Below are 21,514 nucleotides of genomic sequence, written 5' to 3' on the forward strand. Positions count from 1 at the left end.
CACTTCAGTCCAAGTCACAGTAATTTGCAATATTTGTACCCTTTTCCACACAGAGTAATCATGACTAATACCCATCTTGGAACAACATAAAATAACATGCACACTAGCAACTCCTCACTGTACAAAAATGTATTTGAGCACTTTGATAGACTTTGTATTTTTGTTCATAATTATTCAGGCTGAGTGGCTGTAACATCTTAGAGAGAAGCTGTGATGCTCTGTCCTCAGTTCTCGGCTTCCAGAACTCCACTCTGATGGAATTGGACCTGAGTAACAATGACTTGAAGGATTTAGGAGCAAAGCCTTTGTTGGCTGGACTAGAGAGGCCAGACTGTGCACTGCAAACTGTCAGGTGAGGTCAAGTGATATTTTTTTTCTTCTGATAGCTGATAAAAATACCAAATAAGAAGGCTAATTTAGTGCTTCATCTGTGTGTGAGTTCTTTAAAATATAAATAAAATTAGCAAAATCAAGACTTTCAACTCACATAAGAAAATATTTCACTCATGACAGAACTTAAATAACAGAACAGATGTTTAAAGTAAGATATTTACAATTTTCTGCACAAAATGAGCTAATTTTCAATTGTGATGCTTGCTGCAGGTCTCAAATTGCTGGGACAAACACCATGTTTACCATGGTGTTGCAGCTCCTCTTCTTTCCAAAACAGTTTGAAGACGACTGGGCATCAAGGTTGTGGTGTTTTGGTGTTCAAGTTCTGTCCAATTATTTGCCTGACTCTGATGCAAAGAGGTTGTGGTCATTTTTTTTTATTTTAAAAAATTATTCTTTATTGCTTTTCCATCAACCATAAAAAGAAAAAAAAAACAAACAAAAAAAACCAAAACTGAATATGTAATAATAATTTCTATACATCGTAAATAATTAATGTTAGGAGGACATAAGGATATATTATATATACTCTCCCATGAAAATCATACATATAATAATTCAGAAAAATGTATACAACCCAAGATAACCCCAACAACGACAAGAAATAAATAAATAAATAAAATAAAAAAAAAGGGTTTACAGATGGTGCTCCAGAGAGAAGAAAATCAAGCAGGTACAACATATTGAGACATTAGGTTTAAGTGCTTTGTTCCAGGGTTTCGGGCTGGAGTTTAATCCAAGAATATCATGTTAGTTAGAGAGGCGTCCAGATTAGTCGTTGTAATGGTAAACTGCATCCTCTTCAGTTTCCAATCCATTTAATTTCACATCCCTTCTCCTGTCCTTCTATTTAGTAGATCAGCATTCGCAGGTTCCCCAGGTTTTCTTTAGCAGCTACGGCGCTGCTTCTCCATACAGGTTAAATGGATAGAATCATCAGTTCTATACATTGTCAATCATTTCCTCACCTTCCAAAAATAACAAATAATTTCCCCACATTTTTTTAAAGGAAGCATGTTTACCCTTTATCATAGATGTAAGTTTCTCCAGAGCAAGGGATTTTGACAGTGTCGATAACCAAGTTCTCAAGTGTGGTCTGCTAGTGGATCTCCATGATTTGGCTATACTGTATTTCGCCTGTAATAGGCAGAAGGTTGTGGTTTTTTGGTTAGTTTTGCTCAGCTGAATTTCAGCAGGGAAAATTCCTAGGATGCATATTTTAGGACATGGATCCAATTTGACACTTGTAATATGTGCAATTATTTCTAAAACTTCTTTCCAAAACTTTTGAATTTCTGAGCAGTTCCACAGGCAGTGTATCAGTGTGCCTTTTTCCCCACATTTAACACATATGTCCGGAGTTTTGGGATCAAATTTATTTAGTAATGTTGGGGTAATATATGTTCTCATTAACCATTTGTATTGGATTAGTTTAAATTGAGTGTTTATAGATTGTGTTTGGGCTTTCAAACAAGCTTTTTGCCATTCCTCTATAGTTATACTACACTCTAAGTCTTGACACCATGCACGTCTTTCTTTTTCTGAGGATATTTGGGAGCCGTCTCTAAGGTTATTGTAGAAGCGAGAAATTAAACCCTTCTTCAGCCGATGGTTTATTGCTATATCTTCTAATGAGTTTAGCGTGGGCAATGTTAGAGATTTTTGAGTTTTTGAAATGAAGCTTCTGATTTGAAGAAATTTAAAGAAATGTTTGGTTGGAATGTCAAATTTCTGTGTCAAGCCCTTGAAACATATTAAGGTGTCCTTGTCAAATAGATCTGCGACTTTGTACAGGCCTCTGTCTGCCCATAGTTTAAAACCCAAATCTTTCCAACCGGGTTTAAAGGCCTTATTGCCCCAGATAGGTGAAAATTGGGATAGTACTGGTATTTCATTTTTAAACTTGAGTGTTTCAAACCACACACGAATGGTATTTTTAACAAAGAGGTTTGATGTATCTTTCATCAGATCTTTATATTTTGCAGAGTACAAATAAGTGCTGAGTGGTAAGGGGGTAGTACTTGACCTTTCTAAATTTACCCAGGGTAAGGTAGTTGTTGAAAACCAGCATGAGGCGGCAGAGAGTTGGGCAGCCCAGTAGTACCATTTGAGGTTTGGAACACAGAGACCTCCTCTATCATACGGGAGATATAGTAGCGAGAGACGCAGTCTAGCTCGTCTGTTATTCCAAATGAATTTACTGAATATTGTTTTTGCCTTTGTGAAAAAGTCATCTGGAGGGCTGAGAGGAATGACTCGAAAGAGGTATAGAAATTTTGGAAGAATGTTCATTTTGAGAATATTTACGCGTCTAATCATCGAGATTGGTAGTGTAGACCATCTGTTGATTAAGCCAGTAACAGATTTGATAATAGGAGAGTAATTTGCGTTTATCAAATCGTTAATTTTTGGAGTAATTTTTATACCTAGGTAGGAAAGACTGTCTCTGGCGATTTGAAACGTTGTTTGAATAGGTGGTTTAATTCTTTCAGAGTGATTAAAAAAGAGGATGGCCGATTTGGATTCATTAATTTTATAACCGGAGATATTGCCAAAAAAGTTAATTGTTTTAAGTAGCTGAGGAATTGAACTCTTTAATTTAGACAGCATTAAAATAATATCATCCGCGAATAATCCAATTTTGGACTCAATATTATTTGTTCTAATGCCAGAGATGTTTTGATTGTTCCTTATCGCAATAGCCAATGGTTCTATTGCTAGGACGAAAAGAAGAGGCGAAAGGGGACAGCCTTGACGTGTACCTCTACCTAGATAGAATGGTCTAGATATAATATTGTTGGTTCTAACTGAGGCTATAGGTTTATTATATAATATTTTAACCCAGGTCATAAAGTAATTGCCAAAGCCGAATTGAGATAGTACCTCATAGAGATAGTTATGTTCGACCCTATCGAAAGCTTTTTCTGCGTCTAAGGAAAGCAGAGCCATATCTAGTTGTTCTGAGTTTGTGTAAAGTACATTTAGTACTCTGCGAATCCCATGCTGTGTTTGTCGGCCTTTTACAAACCCATTTTGGTCATTATCAACAAGAAGATGGAGGTACCGTTCAAGTCTGTTTGCCAATACTTTGCTTATTATCTTGGTGTCCGAGTTTATTAGTGAGATTGGTCTATAAGATTCACATTTTGTAGGCGGTTTCCCAGGTTTAGGGAATACCGATATAAGTGCATTACGCAAGGAGGGGGGAAGTTCTTTTGAATCATAGCTTTCCACCAGCATGTCGTACAGAGGAAATATTAATTTGTCTTTAAATATTTTGAAAAGGTCTAGTGGAATTCCATCTGGGCTGGGAGTTTTTCCCATTTTTAATTTATCAATTGCAGTGGAGAGTTCATTCATCGATAACCGAGAGTCTAATTCGCATCGAGCTTCTTCAGAAAGTGAAGGAGTACTTATTGATTCAAAGAAGGATTCTAGTGATTCTCGAGTCGTGTCTCCTGTTGAAGTATATAGTTGTGAATAATAGTGTTCAAAGAGTTAATTTATTCTATGAGGATCTGTGGTATTTTCGTCTGCAGTTCTAATTTCATTTATTGTTTGTTCGTTCAATAGCGTTTTTATGCGCCATGCCAAAAGTTTTCTGCCTTTTCCCCTTGGTCGTAGTAGGTCTGTTTCAGTCTAAATAATCCTGCTGAGGCTTTCTCGGTAGTTAATTTATCGTATTTTGCTCTTAATCTTAAAAGTTTTTGTTGGTTTTCTTTAGAGTCATTCAGGTTTATCTCAAGTTCCACTTCTTTTATTTGGCCTTCAAGGTCCAGCATCTCAGTATAATTTTTATTTGCTTTGTTTTTAGTGTAGCTCATCATCTGTCCACGAATAAAAACCTTAAAAGCTTCCCATCTTATTGAGGCTGTAGTTTCAGATTTGTTAAAGTAGAAATAGTCATCAATATTTTTGCCTACATATTCCAAAATTTTTTGATTGTGTAGCCAGTGTGGTCTTAAACGCCAAATAGGGTTACGTCTAAAAGCTGTTGTCACTGAGAAGTTAAGCGTGGTCATTGAGTGGTCAGATATAAGCACACTTTTATATGAACAGCTGTTAATTCTGGAGATGAGAAAGTTTGAAATAAGATAATAATCTATGCGACTGCGGCTGTTATGACTGGCTGAGTGACAAGAATATTCTCTCCCTGTTGGGTTTTTTAATCTCCAAATATCTTTAAGATTCAATTCAGACATAAAGTGTTGTATAGCTTGTCTAGATTTTGGATGGGAAGAGTCTAAACCTAATGATCTATCAAGCCTGGGCTCTAGGGTACAGTTAAAGTCCCCCCAATAATTATCTCACCGTGGAGGTCTGTAATAGAGAGAAATAGATTATTATAGAAACTGGAGTCGTCAATATTAGGGCCATATACATTAACTAATATTAAATCTTGATTCAGCACGGAGCATTGTAATATAATGAATCTCCCTGCGGGGTCCAATATGGTTTTTTTAATGCACATGGGTACTGATTTATGAATAAGTGTTGCCACTCCTCTAGCATGTGTTGAGAAGTGGCTAAAGAAAGCCTGACCTGGCCATCTCCTCCTTATCCGGTCAGTTTCATTCACGAGTAAGTGTGTTTCTTGAATGAAAACTATCTTTGGGTGATAAGTTGTGGTCATTTTTGCGATGTTTTTCATGTAATGCAACAACAATTTATGTGCTTATGCCTTCTGCCATAATGTAATGTGCGAGAAATATCAGTGAAACACTACTGTCCGGTGCATGCCAATTACTGTCAGTAACAGTCATAGCAGCAATGATCACAGTCAAACACGGTTACTTTTGGCCGGACTTGCAGCTAATATTTGTATATTTGTCTGACTGCTTTTATAATATTGCACTGTGAGATGGATACTCCAAATGCAACAACAGATTCAGTGACTGTCCCGCAAGTGTCCAACCTTTCTATTACTAAATCAATGCAGTTGTTAATTTTAATGTTAAATTTAAACACACTCCCATTGCATAATAATATATGTTCAATTTGATTCAGTTCTGTTTATCAATGTATACAGCACCGAATCACAACATCAGTCACCTTGAGGCATTTTACATTGTAAGGTAGACCCTACAATAATACATACAGAAAGAAAAAATCCAACACTTATATGACCTCATATGAGCAAGCACTTTGGTGTACTTATGTGTCATGAGCAAAAGCATGTGCTCTTTGAACACACAGCACAATTTCTGTTCTGAAAGTAAATGCAGTTATGACTTTGAACAAACTCAAGATTGCATGTTTTGTGCCTTGGGTTTCATGTTGGGTTTCATGTTGAGTCCTTGGGACTCCCCCAGCAGCCTACAACTATTGCAGCATAACTAAGGGAGGATTCAGGGTCACCTGATCCAGTCCTTACTATATGCTTTAGCAAAAAGGAAAGTTTGAAACCTACTGTAATCTTAAAAGTAGAGGTAGTGTCTGTCTCCTGAATCCAAACTGGAAGCTGGTTTCACCGAAGAGCCTGAAAACTGAAGGGTCTGCCTCACATTCTACTTTCAATACTCTAGTAACAACAAATAAATGGTAAATGGCCTGTATTTATATAGCGCTTTACTAGTCCCTAAGGACCTCAAAGCGCTTTACATATCCAGTCATCCACCCATTCACACACTGGTGATGGCAAGCTACATTGTAGCCACAGCCACCCTGGGGCGCACTGACAGAGGCGAGGCTGCCGGACACTGGCGCCACCGGGCCCTCTGACCACCACCAGTAGGCAACGGGTGAAGTGTCTTGCCCAAGGACACAACGACCGAGACTGTCCAAGCCGGGGCTCGAACCGGCAACCTTCCGATTACAAGGCGAATGCCCAACTCTTGAGCCACGATCGCCCCGTGGCTCAAGAAAATAAGCCTGCAGAGTGAGAGCGAATTGCTCTAATGGGGTGATATGGTATTATAAAGTCATCAAGATAAGAAAGGGCCTGATTCCTTAAGACTTTGAATGTGAGGAGCAGGATATTGAATTCAATTCTGGATTTAAGGCAAGGCAAGGCAAATTTATTTGTATAGCACAATTCAACAACAAGGTGATTCAAAGTGCTTTACAGAGACATTAGAAACAAAAACAGATAAAAGGCATGATTTAAAATTGATTAAAACAAGCAAGCAAACAAACTAACTAATTAACAGACAAACTGCCACCAGAAATTCTTAGGTGGCTGCCTCAAAACTGTTTTGCATGCTCCTGTGTCGCATACTGTTGTTGGAGCGACAGTTGAGGCTCATCAGCGTCGTGTTTCTGGCACAGGTTGTGTTATTCACACCTGTTCGTGCGATCCGAACCCTTATCGTAAGGGGAGCTACCAGTCCCTCTGCGGACGAGCTACTTTCTATTTTAAATTCCCTGAATTTAAAATACTCTCTAGACCCAGTCTAGGTTGTGTTATTCACACCTGTTCGCGCGATCCGAACCTTTATCGTAAGGGGAGCTACCAGTCCCTCTGCAGACGAGCTATTTTTCTATTTTAAATTCCCTGAATTTAAAATACTCTCTAGACCCAGTCTAGACCCAGCTGGGGAGCTACCCAGAGCTCTAAACCCACAAAAGGGGAGCTACCAGTCCTTCTGCGGACGAGCTACTTTCTATTTTAAATTCCCTGAATTTAAAATACTCTCTAGACCCAGTCTAGACCCAGCTGGGGAGCTACCCAGAGCTCTACAAACAAACAAACAAACAAAACAGTATATAAAATCAAAACAGATAAAATCAGAACAGTCAAAGTGCTTTACAGAGACAGAAACAAAAACAAATAAAAAGCATGATTTAAAATTGATTAAAACAAGCAAACAAACAAACTAACTAATTAACAAACAAACAAACAAACAAACAAACAAAACAGTATATAAAATCAAAACAGATAAAATCAGAACAGTAGATAAAATCAGTAGTTAATGTAAGTTTTGAAATTTAAGCTTAAAAGTGTGGATTTGGTGCTTTATTCAAATGCAGCTGAGAATAGGTGAGTCTTCAACCTGGATTTAAATAAACTGAGTGTTTCAGCTGATCTGAGGTTTTCTGGGAGTTTGTTCCAGATATAAGGAGCATAAAAGCTGAATGCAGCTTCTCCGTGTCTGGTTCTGACTCTGGGAACTGATAAAAGACCTGATCCAGATGACCTGAGGGATCTGGAAGGTTCATACTGGGTCAGGAGGTCACTGATGTATTTTGGTCCTAAACCATTCAGAGCTTTATAGACCAGCATTAGAACTTTAAAGTCTATCCTCTGACGGACAGGCAGCCAGTGTAAAGACCTCAGAGCTGGACTGATGTGGTCCACTTTTTTGGTCTTAGTGAGGACTCGAGCAGCAGAGTTCTGAATGAGCTGTAGTTGTCTGACTGATTTTTTAGGTAGACCTGTAAAGATGCTGTTACAGTAATCAAGCCTACTAAAGATGAATGCATGGACTAGTTTTTCCAGGTCCTGTTGAGACATCAGATCTTTTATCCTTTAAATATTCTTGAGGTGATAGTAAGCTGACTTGGTTATTGTCTTAATGTGTTTTTCTAAGTTTAGGTCTGCATCCATCACTACACCCAAATTTCTCGCCTGGTTTGTGGTTTTTAGATGTATAGATTGAAGTTCTCTGGTGACCTGTAATCGTTTTTCTTTAGCGCCAAAGACTATTACCTCAGTTTTGTTTTTGTTTAGCTGGAGAAAATTGTGGCATAACCAGTCATTAATTTCCTCAATGCATTTACCAAGAGCCTGTACAGGACCTTGGTCTCCTGGTGACATTGTGATATATATTTGTGTGTCATCTGCATAGCTATGATAGTTTATTTTTGTTGTTCTTTATAACCTGTGCCAGTGGGAGCACGTAAATGTTAAACAGAAGGGGTCCCAAGATGGAACCTTGGGGAACTCCACATGTGATACTTGTCTGCTCAGATGTGAAGTTATCTATTGATACAAAGTATTTCCTGTTTTCTAAGTATGTCTTGAACCAGTTTAGTGCATTTCCTGACAGACCTGTCCAGTTCTCCAGTCGTTTGAGTAATATGTTGTGGTCAACTGTATCAAATGCTGCACTGAGATCCAGTAAAACTAAGACTGACATTTTTCCACTGTCTGTATTCAGACATATGTCATTAAACACTTTGGTCAGACCGGTTTCAGTGCTGTGGTTCTGTCTAAAACCTGACTGGACGGCATCGTAGCAGTTATTCTGTTTTAAGAAGTAACTGAGCTGTTGAGAAACTGCTTTTTCAATGATCTTACTTAAAAATGGGAGATTTGAGATCGGCCTGTAGTTGTTCATTTGTGTCTTGTCAAGATTGTCCTTTTTCAGTATAGGTTTTATTACAGCAGTTTTTAGTGATTCTGGAAACACACCTGATAATAAAGAAAAGTTGACGATCTGTAACAGGTCTGACTCTAAAGTCTTTGAGACCTTTTTGAAAAAACTTGTTGGCAGGACATCTAAACAGCAGGAGGAGGAGTTCAGTTGACCTAAGATGTCCTCCAGGTCTTTGCTGTTAATAGGTTGAAACTGTTTCATGGTGTTTAAACAGTTTTTTGGTGGACACAGTACATATCCTGGATCTGCTGTTGATGTACTAATTGTTTGTCTAATTTTTTGGATTTTTTCAGTGAAGAATTTGGCAAAGTCATTGCAGGCCATGGTCGAATGAAGTTCAGCTGCCACTGACACAGGAGGGTTTGTTAGCCTGTCAACTGTAGAAAATAAGACCCGAGCATTATGGCTGTTTTTAGTGATGATGTCAGAGAAGTAGGACCTCCTTGCACTCCTCAGTTGTAAATTATAATTGTGAAGTTTCTCTTTATAGATGTCATAGTGAACCTGGTGGTTTGTTTTTCTCCATCTGCGCTCAGCTTTCCTACACTCTCTTTTTTCATTTTTCACCAGTGTGGAGTTTCTCCATGGAGACTTTTTCCTTCCAGAGATAACCTTCACCTTAATGGGAGCAATAGTGTCCATTACGTTTAAAATGTTAGCATTGAAGCTATTGACGAGCTCATTGACTGACCCTCTGGACAGGTCAGGTGTTAATGGGAAGACCTGGTTAAAAATTGCACTACTGTGTTCAGTTATACACCGTTTTGTAATCACTGTTGTTGATATATTTATGTGGGCTGAGATTTTACTTTCAAAGAAAACACAGTAATGATCAGACACGCCCACATCAGACACAGTAACCTTTGAAATGCTCAGGCCCTTGGAGATCAGTAGGTCAAGAGTGTGTCCTCTATTATGTGTGGCCTCTGTTACATGCTGAGTCAGCCCAAAGTTGCCCAGAGTGTTACTCAGGTCTTTGGTCCCTTTGTCCTGAGGGTTGTCCACATGGATGTTAAAATCCCCAACAATAATTACACAGTCAAAATCAACACAGATCACAGACAGCAGTTCACTAAGGTCATTAAAAAAGTCTGTGCAGTATTTGGGAGGCCTGTAAACATTAAGAAACACAACTTTGGATGGGGCCTTCAGCTGTAAAGCCACATATTCAAAAGACTGAAAACTTCCAGGAGATAGCTGCTTACATTGAAATGATTCATTAAATAAGACAGCAACCCCTCCTCCTCTCCTGCTCACCCTGGCCTCACTGATAAAACTGTAGTTAGGAGGGGTCGTCTCGATGAGAACAGCTCCACTGTTACTTTGGTCCAACCAAGTTTCAGTTAAAAACATAAAATCAAGATTGTGCTCAGTGATTAAATCATTAATTAAAAATGTTTTCCCAGCTAAAGATCTAACGTTTAATAAAGCCAACTTAAGTGTTTTAGAGGCATTACTTGTCCCCTCGTGTTTGGGAGCAGTCTGTGGCACACAAGGTATGTTTACTATGTTTAAAGATCTTTTACAGTGCACCTCTCTGTATTTTGACCAGGCCACATGTCTTCTTCTGTCACCTAAAAGTACAGAGATTTTAAAACCTTCTAGTGAACAGGGTCCCAGCTTCTCCTGGGAAAAGTCACCACTGCCATAATCCTTGCTGCCCGGACCCTTCACACATCACACATCAGACTGCGGAGACAGAGCATGAAGGTGGTAAGGAGGAACTAAGGGGGGCGAGGCTGGGCAATGTGACTTCGATTGCTCTGTTGAGGGTGGGGCTCGATGGCGAACCTTTGGCCGCTCTGGTGGGGGGTTTATGGGGGACAAAAAGGGATTGGGCCGGGGGGTAGATCTGAGCCCAGCATTGACCCGCTCCATCATCTCCTCAGTGAATTTCAGGTGTGGGGAGGAGGGAGAAAGGGAGGGGGAGGAGGGTGATGGCCTGTCAGGGGTTTGGGGGACTGGGGAAGATCGTGGTCCCTGGTCCTGGTCGTTGGTGTTGTTGAGAGAGTTGGAGGCAAATAGGGACCCCTCTTCTTGCCTCAGATGTCTCTCCTTTCTGAGGCTCTTCCCAGGTGGGGGCAAATGGAGCTCCTCCTCAAGGTTTCTGCTGGGCTTTGTCTGTTCTTGGAGTACTGTTTGTTCCTCTTTATGAGATAACTCCTCGTTTATCTCAGCCTTGGCACCAAGCACAGATGGATGACGTATGGAATAAAACAAGTTGGAGGTGAACAGTTTCATCCCTGACTTGTTAAAATTAAATCCATTTGCTTTGAACAGATGCCTGCGTTCCCAAAAAATAATAAAGTTGTTGATAAAATGCACCGAGTGGTCAGTACATGCTGATATAAGCCATTTATTCAATGTAAACAACCTGCTGAATCTCTCGTCTCCTCCTCTAACCGGCGGTACAGGTCCACTGATGAATACAGCTGCATTCAGAGAGTTTACAGTATTTAGTAATCCAGTATAGTCCCGTTTCAGAACCTCCGACTGTTGTTTGGACACATCGTTTGACCCTGTATGCAGAACAATGTTTGTCACAGTCGGATATTCATCTGCAATTTGAAGAATTCTCTCCTTCAGGTTGTTGACCATATCATTAGGAAAGCAGAGGACTTTAGTGTTCTTACCGCACATCCTTTGTACATCCTTTACGGCAGAGTCACCCACAATCAGAGTTTCAGGCCTAGCCTTTAGCTTTCCCTGTGGTCTTTTACTTATCAACAGATTTTCAGACCTTACTTCGCTGCTTTTAGATGGATGGTTGTCCGATATAGATCCAGGGTCCTTTGATAGTGGAGCAAATCTGTTGTGCAGTTTCACATTCAGTTGTTTTGGAGGTTTGTTGTTAATCTTCCTATTCACGGTTGTCCAGTCCTGTTTCCTCTCGTATACAGGGGTAGAAGAGCTTCTCTGTCTCGTAGGAAGTGAAGGCCAGTCGGTTTCAGAGATTTCAGCTCGCTGTGCTCTGCCCGTGATGTGTCCTCCCCCTTCCAGGAGACATGATTTATGTCTTGGTTTAGCACCACGACAGTCCAAGGGGGGATTATCACTTGAGGATTTATAATAATGCACAGAGTCTACTTTCTTGGTCATGTTATCTGTGCTCCTTAGCTGTGTACTAGCTTGCTCATCGCCATTGTTTTGAATCAAAGGCAAGGTTGTTTCATTTCCACACAGTCCATTTACCTCCACGTTTACTTCTAAGCGATGAATTTTTGTCTCCAGTACTGCAATCTTCTGCAGGAGGCTGTGGTAGTCATCTGTGGAGAGGGAAGGCATCTTGTTGCTAGTTAGCCTAGCGGTTAGCACCTTTCCAGGCTATTGAGGCTGTTCGGTGCCCAGATGCTGTAATCAGGCTTCAGCTGTGTCTAGGCCACAGACACACGGAGCGCTGAGGATAAGGTAACTATAAAAATGTTGCTGTTTCTGTTAAGGACACTTTAGTCCTAATGATCTATAAGTGTCCAGAAGCTATCGCAGGTAAGCTCATACGGAAAAAAGGGAAAAAATCAGCATAAAAATAAATAAAAGAAGAAAAGCATTTAAGGAGCAAAGAGATGAAGGAGCAAAGAGATGAAGCGTCCACACTCGCAAAAGGGGGAGGTGTCTTCTGAGAGCGAGCCTATGAAGGGAAGCCAATTTAGGAGAAATCCTGGTCAAAAATGACTCCAAGGTTCCTCACAATGTCAATGCAAGACGAAGCCATTCTGTTGTAATAGTTGCAGTATGTGGTTTTGCATTGCCCTGGTGAATACTTCCCTGAAATAGATGTCATCCGGATGTAAGCATATGTTGCTCTAAAGTCTTTATATACATTTCAGCTTTCATAGTTCCTTCCAAAACATGCAAGCTGTCCATACAAACAAGTCAGATGTTATGAGGTTGTATAAGTGCATATGGTATAAAAAAAATACAATTCATATAGCCATTTATCAAAGAAAACTTAATATTGCCAAATATTACAGTAAGTATTCGCTGCAGCTTGAACACACTTTAACGCCAGTGTCTTTTGTCGTCTTGTTAATATATTTTCAGAATGTGTGGCTGTAACCTCTCAGAAAGGATCTGTGAAACTCTGTCCTCAGTTCTCAGCTTTCAGTCATCTGGTCTGAGAGAACTGGGCCTGAGTAACAACAACCTGCAGGATTCAGGAGTGAAGCTTCTGTGTGATGGAGTGAGAAGTCAACAATGTGTATTGGAAATTCTCAGGTCAGGCTTCACTCATGCTACTTTAAAATCTGACTCACACCATTAGTCAAAAATCTAACTCATGTAGAACTTTATCGCCATTTCCAAAACAAGACAGAGATTGTATTTATATTAACCCTTTAAAGCCGGTCGGAGCGGGCACACTGCGTTTTGTGTAACTATTTTTAAATCCCTGTAGAACCGAAACCACGTAAGCTAGCGCAATAATTTTTTTTTTGCATATGAAACTGGAGTAGTTGTACTTACATCTTATGCCATCAGCTTGTCCTAGGTCACAGTTTGCCGCTTTGCCGATCCGATCAGCTGGTCATAACACGTCCTACATTGACATAGACGTCAGCGAGAACTATCGCATGTCCGCCATTACCTGCCCAAAATTGGAAGTGACATCATTTCGCGGAAAATGTCGTTTTTTTTACATATATGCATTGTAAGCCTATACTGGTGTTTTTAAAAGTCATGTTTTACTTCATCCTTTTCTGAATAGTTTCTGGGATGCTTAGAACTCAAATTACACTGCTTTAAATAGTTTAGTTTTATGCACATGCTGTTTTCTTTGCAAATTTACATTATACGATTTATTTTCGTTTTTTCTAGAGTATATAAAAATTGGTGTATTTCAAAAATAAAACTATGAAGACACTCAAAATAAATTTCCTGTTGTTGTAAACTATTTTTTGCAACTTTTTTGTATTTACAGTTTTGAAGGATAAACCTCTTAAATTTCTCTAAGTAGAAATCTATGTAAAAAAAAAAAAAACAACTTTTAATTTCTTTGTAGTTCATTGCACTTTTTTGCAATTTATGTAGTTACTATGGACTTAATACAGACATATTATTAAATTTTGGGCTATAACAGTTGTATTGATGTATAGCAACTTGAAATGCTCCCAAAAATGGCACTACAGCATGTAAAAATATATAGTAAGCTCTGGCAGACTTGGTTCTATGGTAGGTCTTAAAGGGTTAATATATCTGTATATACAAGCAATATACAGGTATATTAATATATCTGTATATTGCTTCTATGGGATCTCCATTTCACAGTCTTTTAGAATGCTTGACATGAAAGAAATTCTTGGATATTTTTGTCTAAATGATCACATTAGTTGTGCAAGGTAATAAGAGGATTTTTTTTCTATGTGATATTATGCAGCATTCACAAACAGTACATGTGCACTAACTGGGATTCATAAATACAAATTTAGAGCTGCCTTTGTCTGGGCATACAAGTAATTAATGAAAGCCTGACTGTCTCTGAAAATTTAAATATCTAGAAAATGATTACAACTCGGGATGGACCAATCCGATATTATGTATCGGTATCAGTCCGATGCTGACCTAAATTACTTGATCGGATATCGGAAAGGAATAAAAAATGTAATCCGATCCATTAAGCACAAAAGCAACTTAGATAACATGCGACATGGCGTAACCCAGCTCATGACCTTAGCATGTCAGACCAGTATGCGTCACGTGATTGAGCGCCTGTGGCGTGCGAGACCTGTCGGCCGTCTGGAGTTACTTTACACTGAAAGCATTTGGAGCCTCGCTACTTGCTTCCAAACTGGTATTTCATATCAGAGAAAGCTATCCCAGAGAAGTAAAGCAAGTCTGTAAGTTCATCTCTGAATATTTGTAAAGTATTTCCACGCTAAATTTAACAACCGATATATAGCACAAAAGCTGGACTGGCCATTGGACGATGATGGTGATTTTTCCAATTACAGCCATTCCAGAGAAGAGTGGCCTGAAAATTGAAGGCTCTGCCTCCGTAACATTCATCATCCCCCCTTCATTTCTAAATTCAGCTGCATAATCCTGTCTGAAACTTTCCTCACCTCCACAACACTATTCACATAGTCTTCCGTCAAAGTTACTCATGCTCCATTTCTCTTCCTAACTATGCCATGGTAGAACATGTTAAAAGAAATGTCTGAAATTTTGCTGGGGAAGTGTGTTATTGCTGGGTGGATTGTTGGGGTTTCTTTATTTTCTTTTTATCGTCTGTGAAAAGGTGTTTGCCACCTTTGTGATTTCTTATTATTTTTACATTGGGCACACATAAACTTTTCAGATCTTCAAAGAAATTTAAATATCAAGTAAGGTTATAAGGCCAGTTCTAAAGCTGTGAAATTCCAGCAAACCACAGAGAGAGCCATTGTCCACTAATGGTGAAAACATAGAAGAGTAGCAACTGGTTGACTGCAAATACCCCAAAAATGAAGCAATGACTAATCCAAGAGGTCACAAAAGACCCCACAACAGCATTGAAAGAAATGCAAACCTCATTTGCCTCAGTTGAGGATGGTGTTAGTCCACCATAAGAAAGAGACTGAGCAAAATGGACTGCATGCCAGAGTTCCAAGACAGTGTGATGATCCTGTTTTCCCCAATAAGTCAAGTCAAGTCAAGTCAAGTCATCTTTATTTATATAGTACATTTAAAAGACATCAGGTGTCAGCCAAAGTGCTGAACAGAGAAATATAATAATAATTAAAATAGATAAGATGAAAACATAGAAACATTGTGAGACATCCATATATTTTTGTAAAAAAAAAAGTGTACATGCAAATATGCACATACGTATGCAAAAATGTACACATTCACACACAAGCACATACGTGAACATAAAATACATGTATACGTGTCTACACATGCAAACATCATCCAATGAGATAAAAGACCAGGGTAGCTGAAACAGAATAAAAGGGGTGTCAGAGAGATCCGAAAGCCTTGGAAAATAGGTAGGTCTTCAGATTTGATCTGAAGACTTCCAGGGACGAAGAGGATTTTATGAAAGGGGGAAGACTGTTCCAGAGTTTCGAGGCGGCAATGGAGAAAGCCTGTCACCTTCAGATTTGAACTGGGAGCGTGGAACTAATAAAAGCATCTGACTGGAGGAGCGCAGAGTTCGAGTGCAGGCGGGACAGGCTTGAGTGACAGATGCCTAGATAGAGAGAGTTACAATAGTCAAGACGTGATTATATGAAAGCATGGATAACAGTTTCCTGGCCTTTAGATGACAGGATATTTTTGAGTTTAGAAATGCTCCTGAACATTAAGTATTAAAGTTCTGGTTAATTATTCACAGATGTATTGTTTTGTGTGTCTGCAGTCTCTCAGGCTGTCTAATCACAGAGGAAGGCTGTACCTCTCTGGCCTCAGCTCTGAGCTCCAACCCCTCCCGTCTGAGAGAGCTGGACCTGAGCTACAATCATCCAGGAGCCTCAGGAATGAAGCTGCTGTCAGCTGGACTGAAGGATCCAGGCTGGAGACTGGACACCCTCAGGTATGGAGAGAATGTCTGATAGAGGAGGAAGAAGAGGAAACATTTTATGTGTCCTTCACTCAGGTCCCACAGACATGATCTGAGCAACCACACACAGTAGGTTTTTCTTTACTCAGAAAAGAAATACTAGTCTACTTGGATGATAAATTCATAAATGATAGAGGGAAATCTGTCTTGAAACTGCCAAATTAGGCAGGGGTGTGGGTGTGGGGGGTAGCTCAGTTCAGGGGCGGGATAGCTCTGTAGGTAGAGTGGTGGCCCCATGATCAGAAGCTTGGGGTTTCGACTCCACTGAACACTGAGCGCTGCATTGGTGGCTGCCCACTGCTTCATTGGGTGAATGGGTTAAATGCAGAGCAGAGATTTCCCTGCGGGGACTAACACATACACACTGTTATGTTGCGTTCTATTTAGAAGAAATTATTCTTGTAGATATGTTTCTTACCTTTTTCACTTATGAGCTAATCAGAAACTGTTTGCCTCATCTACCATTTATCAATATTGAATTTTTCTTTTGTTACTTCTACGCAATCATTACATTATCTGAATGTGTGGAATGCTGAACACAGTTATGTTTAATAGGGGAAGCAACATTACATTGATGTATCATGATTTATTTTAATGCTGTGAAACACGAGAAACTGAGAAAAACAGAAATATAAGAAACCCAAGTATAACAGAATCTACAAGTAAGTTTGATGCAGGTTTTTGATGATCAGAAAATCCATCAAAGAGAAACCAGATTACAAATGATGATAAGAGTTACAGTTGATTCCTATTAAGCACAGATACACGGTACCACTGAAAAAGCATGGCAGGCTGGACATGCTCTCTGCTTCTAATTGGAATGTATTAGTTATCAGATAGCTACAGTGTTGAACACTGAATATAGGTGACAGACTAAACTATGACTGATTAAATTCTGCCTAAACCAGTAGAGAGACCCGGGGAATACGGCAATGTTTTTGTAGCCATTTCCCTCATTGCAGGGTTTCACAAGTGGCTCATCGAGTATCACTATTGAAAAGCTAATTGTATGCAGTCTCATAATGTTACATTTTAGTACCTGCTTGGATCGCTCAGAACCCTGGTGGAATGGGTACTAAAAAAGCACCTGGTACCAGGTACCTAATGGAAAACCCTGAAAACCTTGATGAACTATAGTGAGACGATCCAAGAAGGTACTGATTGAAAAGGGACTATAGATTGAGGTCTCCATCAAACACTACATCCTCTCAGTATGTGTTTGGAGATAATAGTAGCATCCTCAGTCATAACTGACTTGGATTTCTTGCTGTGACAATTCAGAATCGTCAGAATCAGAATACTTTATTTATCACTAGAGGGAATTGTGTTGGTTACAGTGCTCCAGTAAAAACAGTAACAAAAACAGACACTACAAGAAGTAAGAAATAGAACAATATATGCAATATATATATATATATATATATATATATATATATATATAAAAAACACCCAGCACGCCCCTGCGGGCGGTTTATCCTTCAAGCTCGGGTCCTCTACCAGAGGCCTGGGAGCTTGAGGGTCCTGCGCAGTATCTTAGCTGTTCCCAGGACTGCGCTCTTCTGGACAGAGATCTCCGATGTTATTCCCGGGATCTGCTGGAGCCACTCGCCTAGCTTGGGAGTCACCGCACCTAGTGCTCCGATTACCACGGGGACCACCGTTACCTTCACCCTCCACATCCTCTCGAGCTCTTCTCTGAGCCCTTGGTATTTCTCCAGCTTCTCGTGTTCCTTCTTCCTGATATTGCTGTCATTCGGAACCGCTACATCGATCACTACGGCTGTCTTCTTCTGTTTGTCTACCACCACTATGTCCGGTTGGTTAGCCACCACCATTTTGTCCGTCTGTATCTGGAAGTCCCACAGGATCTTAGCTCGGTCATTCTCCACCACCCTTGGGGGCATCTCCCATTTTGACCTCGGGACTTCTAGGTTATACTCGGCACAGATGTTCCTGTACACTATGCCGGCCACTTGGTTATGGCGTTCCATGTATGCCTTGCCTGCTAGCATCTTGCACCCTGCTGTTATGTGCTGGATTGTCTCTGGGGCATCTTTACACAGCCTGCACCTGGGGTCTTGCCTGGTGTGATAGACCCCAGCCTCTATGGATCTTGTACTCAGAGCTTGTTCTTGTGCTGCCATGATTAGTGCCTCTGTGCTGTCTTTCAGTCCAGCTTTGTCCAGCCACTGGTAGGATTTCTGGATATCAGCCACCTCCTCTATCTGCCGGTGGTACATACCGTGCAGGGGCCTGTCCTTCCATGATGGTTCCTCGTCTCCCTCCTCTTTCTTGGGTTTCTGCTGCCTGAGGTATTCACTGAGCACTCGGTCAGTTGGGGCCATCTTCCCAATGTATTCTTGGATGTTCCTTGTCTCATCCTGGACTGTGGTGCTGACACTCACCAGTCCCCGGCCCCCTTCCTTCCGCTTAGCGTACAGCCTCAGGGTGCTGGACTTGGGGTGAAACCCTCCATGCATGGTCAGGAGCTTTCTTGTCTTTATGTCAGTGGTTTCTATCTCCTCCTTTGGCCAGCTTATTACCCCAGCAGGGTACCTGATCACGGGCAGGGCGTATGTGTTGATGGCCCGGATCTTGTTCTTACCATTCAGCTGACTCCTCAGGACTTGCCTGACCCTCTGCAGGTACTTGGTGGTTGCAGCCTTTCTAGCGGCCTCTTCATGGTTCCCATTTGCCTGCGGGATCCCCAGGTACTTGTAACTGTCCTCTATGTCTGCAATGTTGCCTTCTGGTAGTTCAATCCCCTCAGTTCTGACTACCTTCCCTCTCTTTGTTACCATCCGACTACACTTCTCCAGTCCGAACGACATTCCAATGTCATTGCTGTATAGCCTGGTAGTGTGGATCAGTGAATCGATGTCTCGTTCACTCTTGGCATACAGCTTGATGTCATCCATGTACAGGAGGTGGCTGACAACTGCTCCGTTCCGTAGTCGGTATCCGTAGCCAGTCTTGTTAATGATCTCACTGAGGGGGTTCAGGCCTATGCAGAACAGCAGTGGGGACAGAGCATCTCCTTGGTAGATCCCGCACTTGATGGTAACTTGTGCTATGGGCTTGGAGTTGGCCTCTAGTGTTGTACGCCACATCCCCATTGAGTTCCTGATGAAGGCTCTTAGGGTCCCATTGATCTTGTACAATTCTAGGCATTCCAGTATCCAGCTGTGGGGCATTGAGTCATAGGCCTTCTTGTAATCAATCCAGGCAGTGCACAGGTTGGTCAGTCTGGTCTTGCAGTCTCGGCTGATTGTTCTGTCTACCAGTAGCTGGTGTTTTGCACCTCTGGCATTCTTGCCAATTCCTTTCTGTGTCCCGCTCATGTATTGACCCATGTGCCTGTTCATCTTAGCCGATATGATGCCTGACAGGAGCTTCCATGTAGTACTGAGGCAGGTTATTGGTCGGTAGTTGGAGGGGACCGGTCCCTTCTTGGGGTCCTTGGGGATCAGGACCGTCCGCCCTTCAGTTAGCCATTCCGGGTGTCTCTCGTTAACTAGCAGCTGGTTCATTTGTGCTGCCAGACGCTCATGGAGTGCAGTCAGCTTCTTCAGCCAGTAGGCGTGAACCATGTCGGGCCCTGGTGCTGTCCAACTCTTCATACTGGAAACCCTTTCTTGGATATCTGCCACTGTGATGGTTACTGGACCCTGTTCAGGGAGGTCGCTGTGGTCTGCCCTCAGATCCTCTAGCCACTGAGCATTGCCGTTATGGGTTGCATCCTTCTCCCATATGCTCTTCCAGTATTGCTCCGTCTCCAGCCTTGGTGGTGCTGTTCTCTTATTGTTCCCTTGCCACTATATATATATATATATATATATATATATATATATATATATATATATATATATATATATATATATATATATATATATATATATATATATATATATATATATATTTATGTCACTTTCTAATAAATATCTGAGCATGTGCAAAAAGAGTGTAGTTATAGCAGTATACAGTGTGTTAGGTGAACGAGTTGTACAGGGAGATGGCCACAGGTAGGAATGATTTCCTGTTGTTCAATGGTGCTTTTTAGTAGTCTCAGTCTCTCATTGAACGTGCTGCTGTGGCTAGCCAGCACGTCATGGAGTGGGTTGGAGAAATTATCCAGCATTGTCTTTATCCTGAATAACATTTGCCTCTCCATAAGAACCCTAAGATAGTCCAGCTCCATCCCCACGACATTACTGGCCTTTTACTGAGTTTGTTAGCAGCAGCAATTGACAATTGATCGAACCATTACTTCAAAGAACTTACAGATCCAGGATCAGTCCAAATCATCAGCAGGTTGATCCGCGTATGGATTGAAGTGTATTTGTGAAAATGTTGGACTGTTCCTTTATCAGTGTCTAACAGTATGTGTACGAGAGCCATGTAATGTCCATGTGTGCATGCTGAACGACACTGTGCTGGTCTGACCCCCCTCCTCCTTTCAGGGTGGAGCCTGCTGGAGAACGATGGTTGACACCAGGTCTGAGGAAGTGTAAGTGTGTTTTTAATGTGATTCATGAAAACAAAGCAGCACACATTCAACCATCTTCAAACTGTCACATCACTCATTCACATCTCTGATGTCAGGAGTCATCATCAAAGTGTCAATCAATGAACAGATGATGGATCAATAACTGCAGCTGGATTGTGTTTGTTCTCTCCATCAGATTCCTGTCAACTCACAATCGACACAAACACAGCCAACGAATACCTCAGAATTTCTGACAACAACAGGAAAGTGACATGTGTGGAGGAGATTCAGTCATATCCTGATCATCCAGACAGATTTGAAAACTGTTATCAGCTGCTGTGTAGAAATGGTCTGACTGGTCGCTGTTACTGGGAGGTTGAGTGGAGAGGAAATGTTGATATATCAGTGAGTTACCAAAGAATCAGAAGAAAGGGACGCTGTAAGGACTGTTTGTTTGGAGGGAATGATCAGTCTTGGTGCCTGATCTGCTCTCATGATGGTCCTGAATCTGTTTGTCACAATAACAGAGAAACATCCATCTACTCCTCCTCCTCCTCCTCCGCCTCCTCCTCCTCCTCTGTCTCTAACAGAGTAGCAGTGTATGTGGACTGTCCTGCTGGCACTCTGTCCTTCTACAGAGTCTCCTCTGACACTCTGATCCACCTCCACACCTTCAACACCACATTCACTCAAACTCTTTATCCTGGGTTTGGGTTCTGGCCTCATCGTAGTGGTTCCTCAGTGTCTCTGTGCTGACTTGAATGTAAAGAGTGTCCTCCTGTT

The 21,514-nt window shown here is 41.0% G+C and overlaps 1 protein-coding gene across 1 annotated transcript in view; it reads left to right on the forward strand.

The window, feature by feature from the left end:
• LOC146634767 (NACHT, LRR and PYD domains-containing protein 3-like) overlaps nt 1-21,487 on the forward strand; it is a 27,314-nt gene extending 5,827 nt beyond the window's left edge. Inside the window, exons 7-11 of the mRNA XM_085378597.1 lie at nt 179-352; nt 12,753-12,926; nt 16,045-16,218; nt 20,706-20,752; nt 20,928-21,487. Of these exons, the coding sequence (XP_085234723.1) occupies nt 179-352; nt 12,753-12,926; nt 16,045-16,218; nt 20,706-20,752; nt 20,928-21,487 (1,129 nt within the window). The remainder of the gene's footprint in view (nt 1-178; nt 353-12,752; nt 12,927-16,044; nt 16,219-20,705; nt 20,753-20,927) is intronic.
• Nucleotides 21,488-21,514: the final 27 nt, after the last annotated feature.

This window comes from Diplotaxodon limnothrissa, linkage group LG3 (genome assembly GCF_057381915.1).
Source record: "Diplotaxodon limnothrissa isolate DT_005_m linkage group LG3, D_limnothrissa_male_GT1.1, whole genome shotgun sequence".
Taxonomy (NCBI): Eukaryota; Metazoa; Chordata; class Actinopteri; order Cichliformes; family Cichlidae; genus Diplotaxodon; species Diplotaxodon limnothrissa.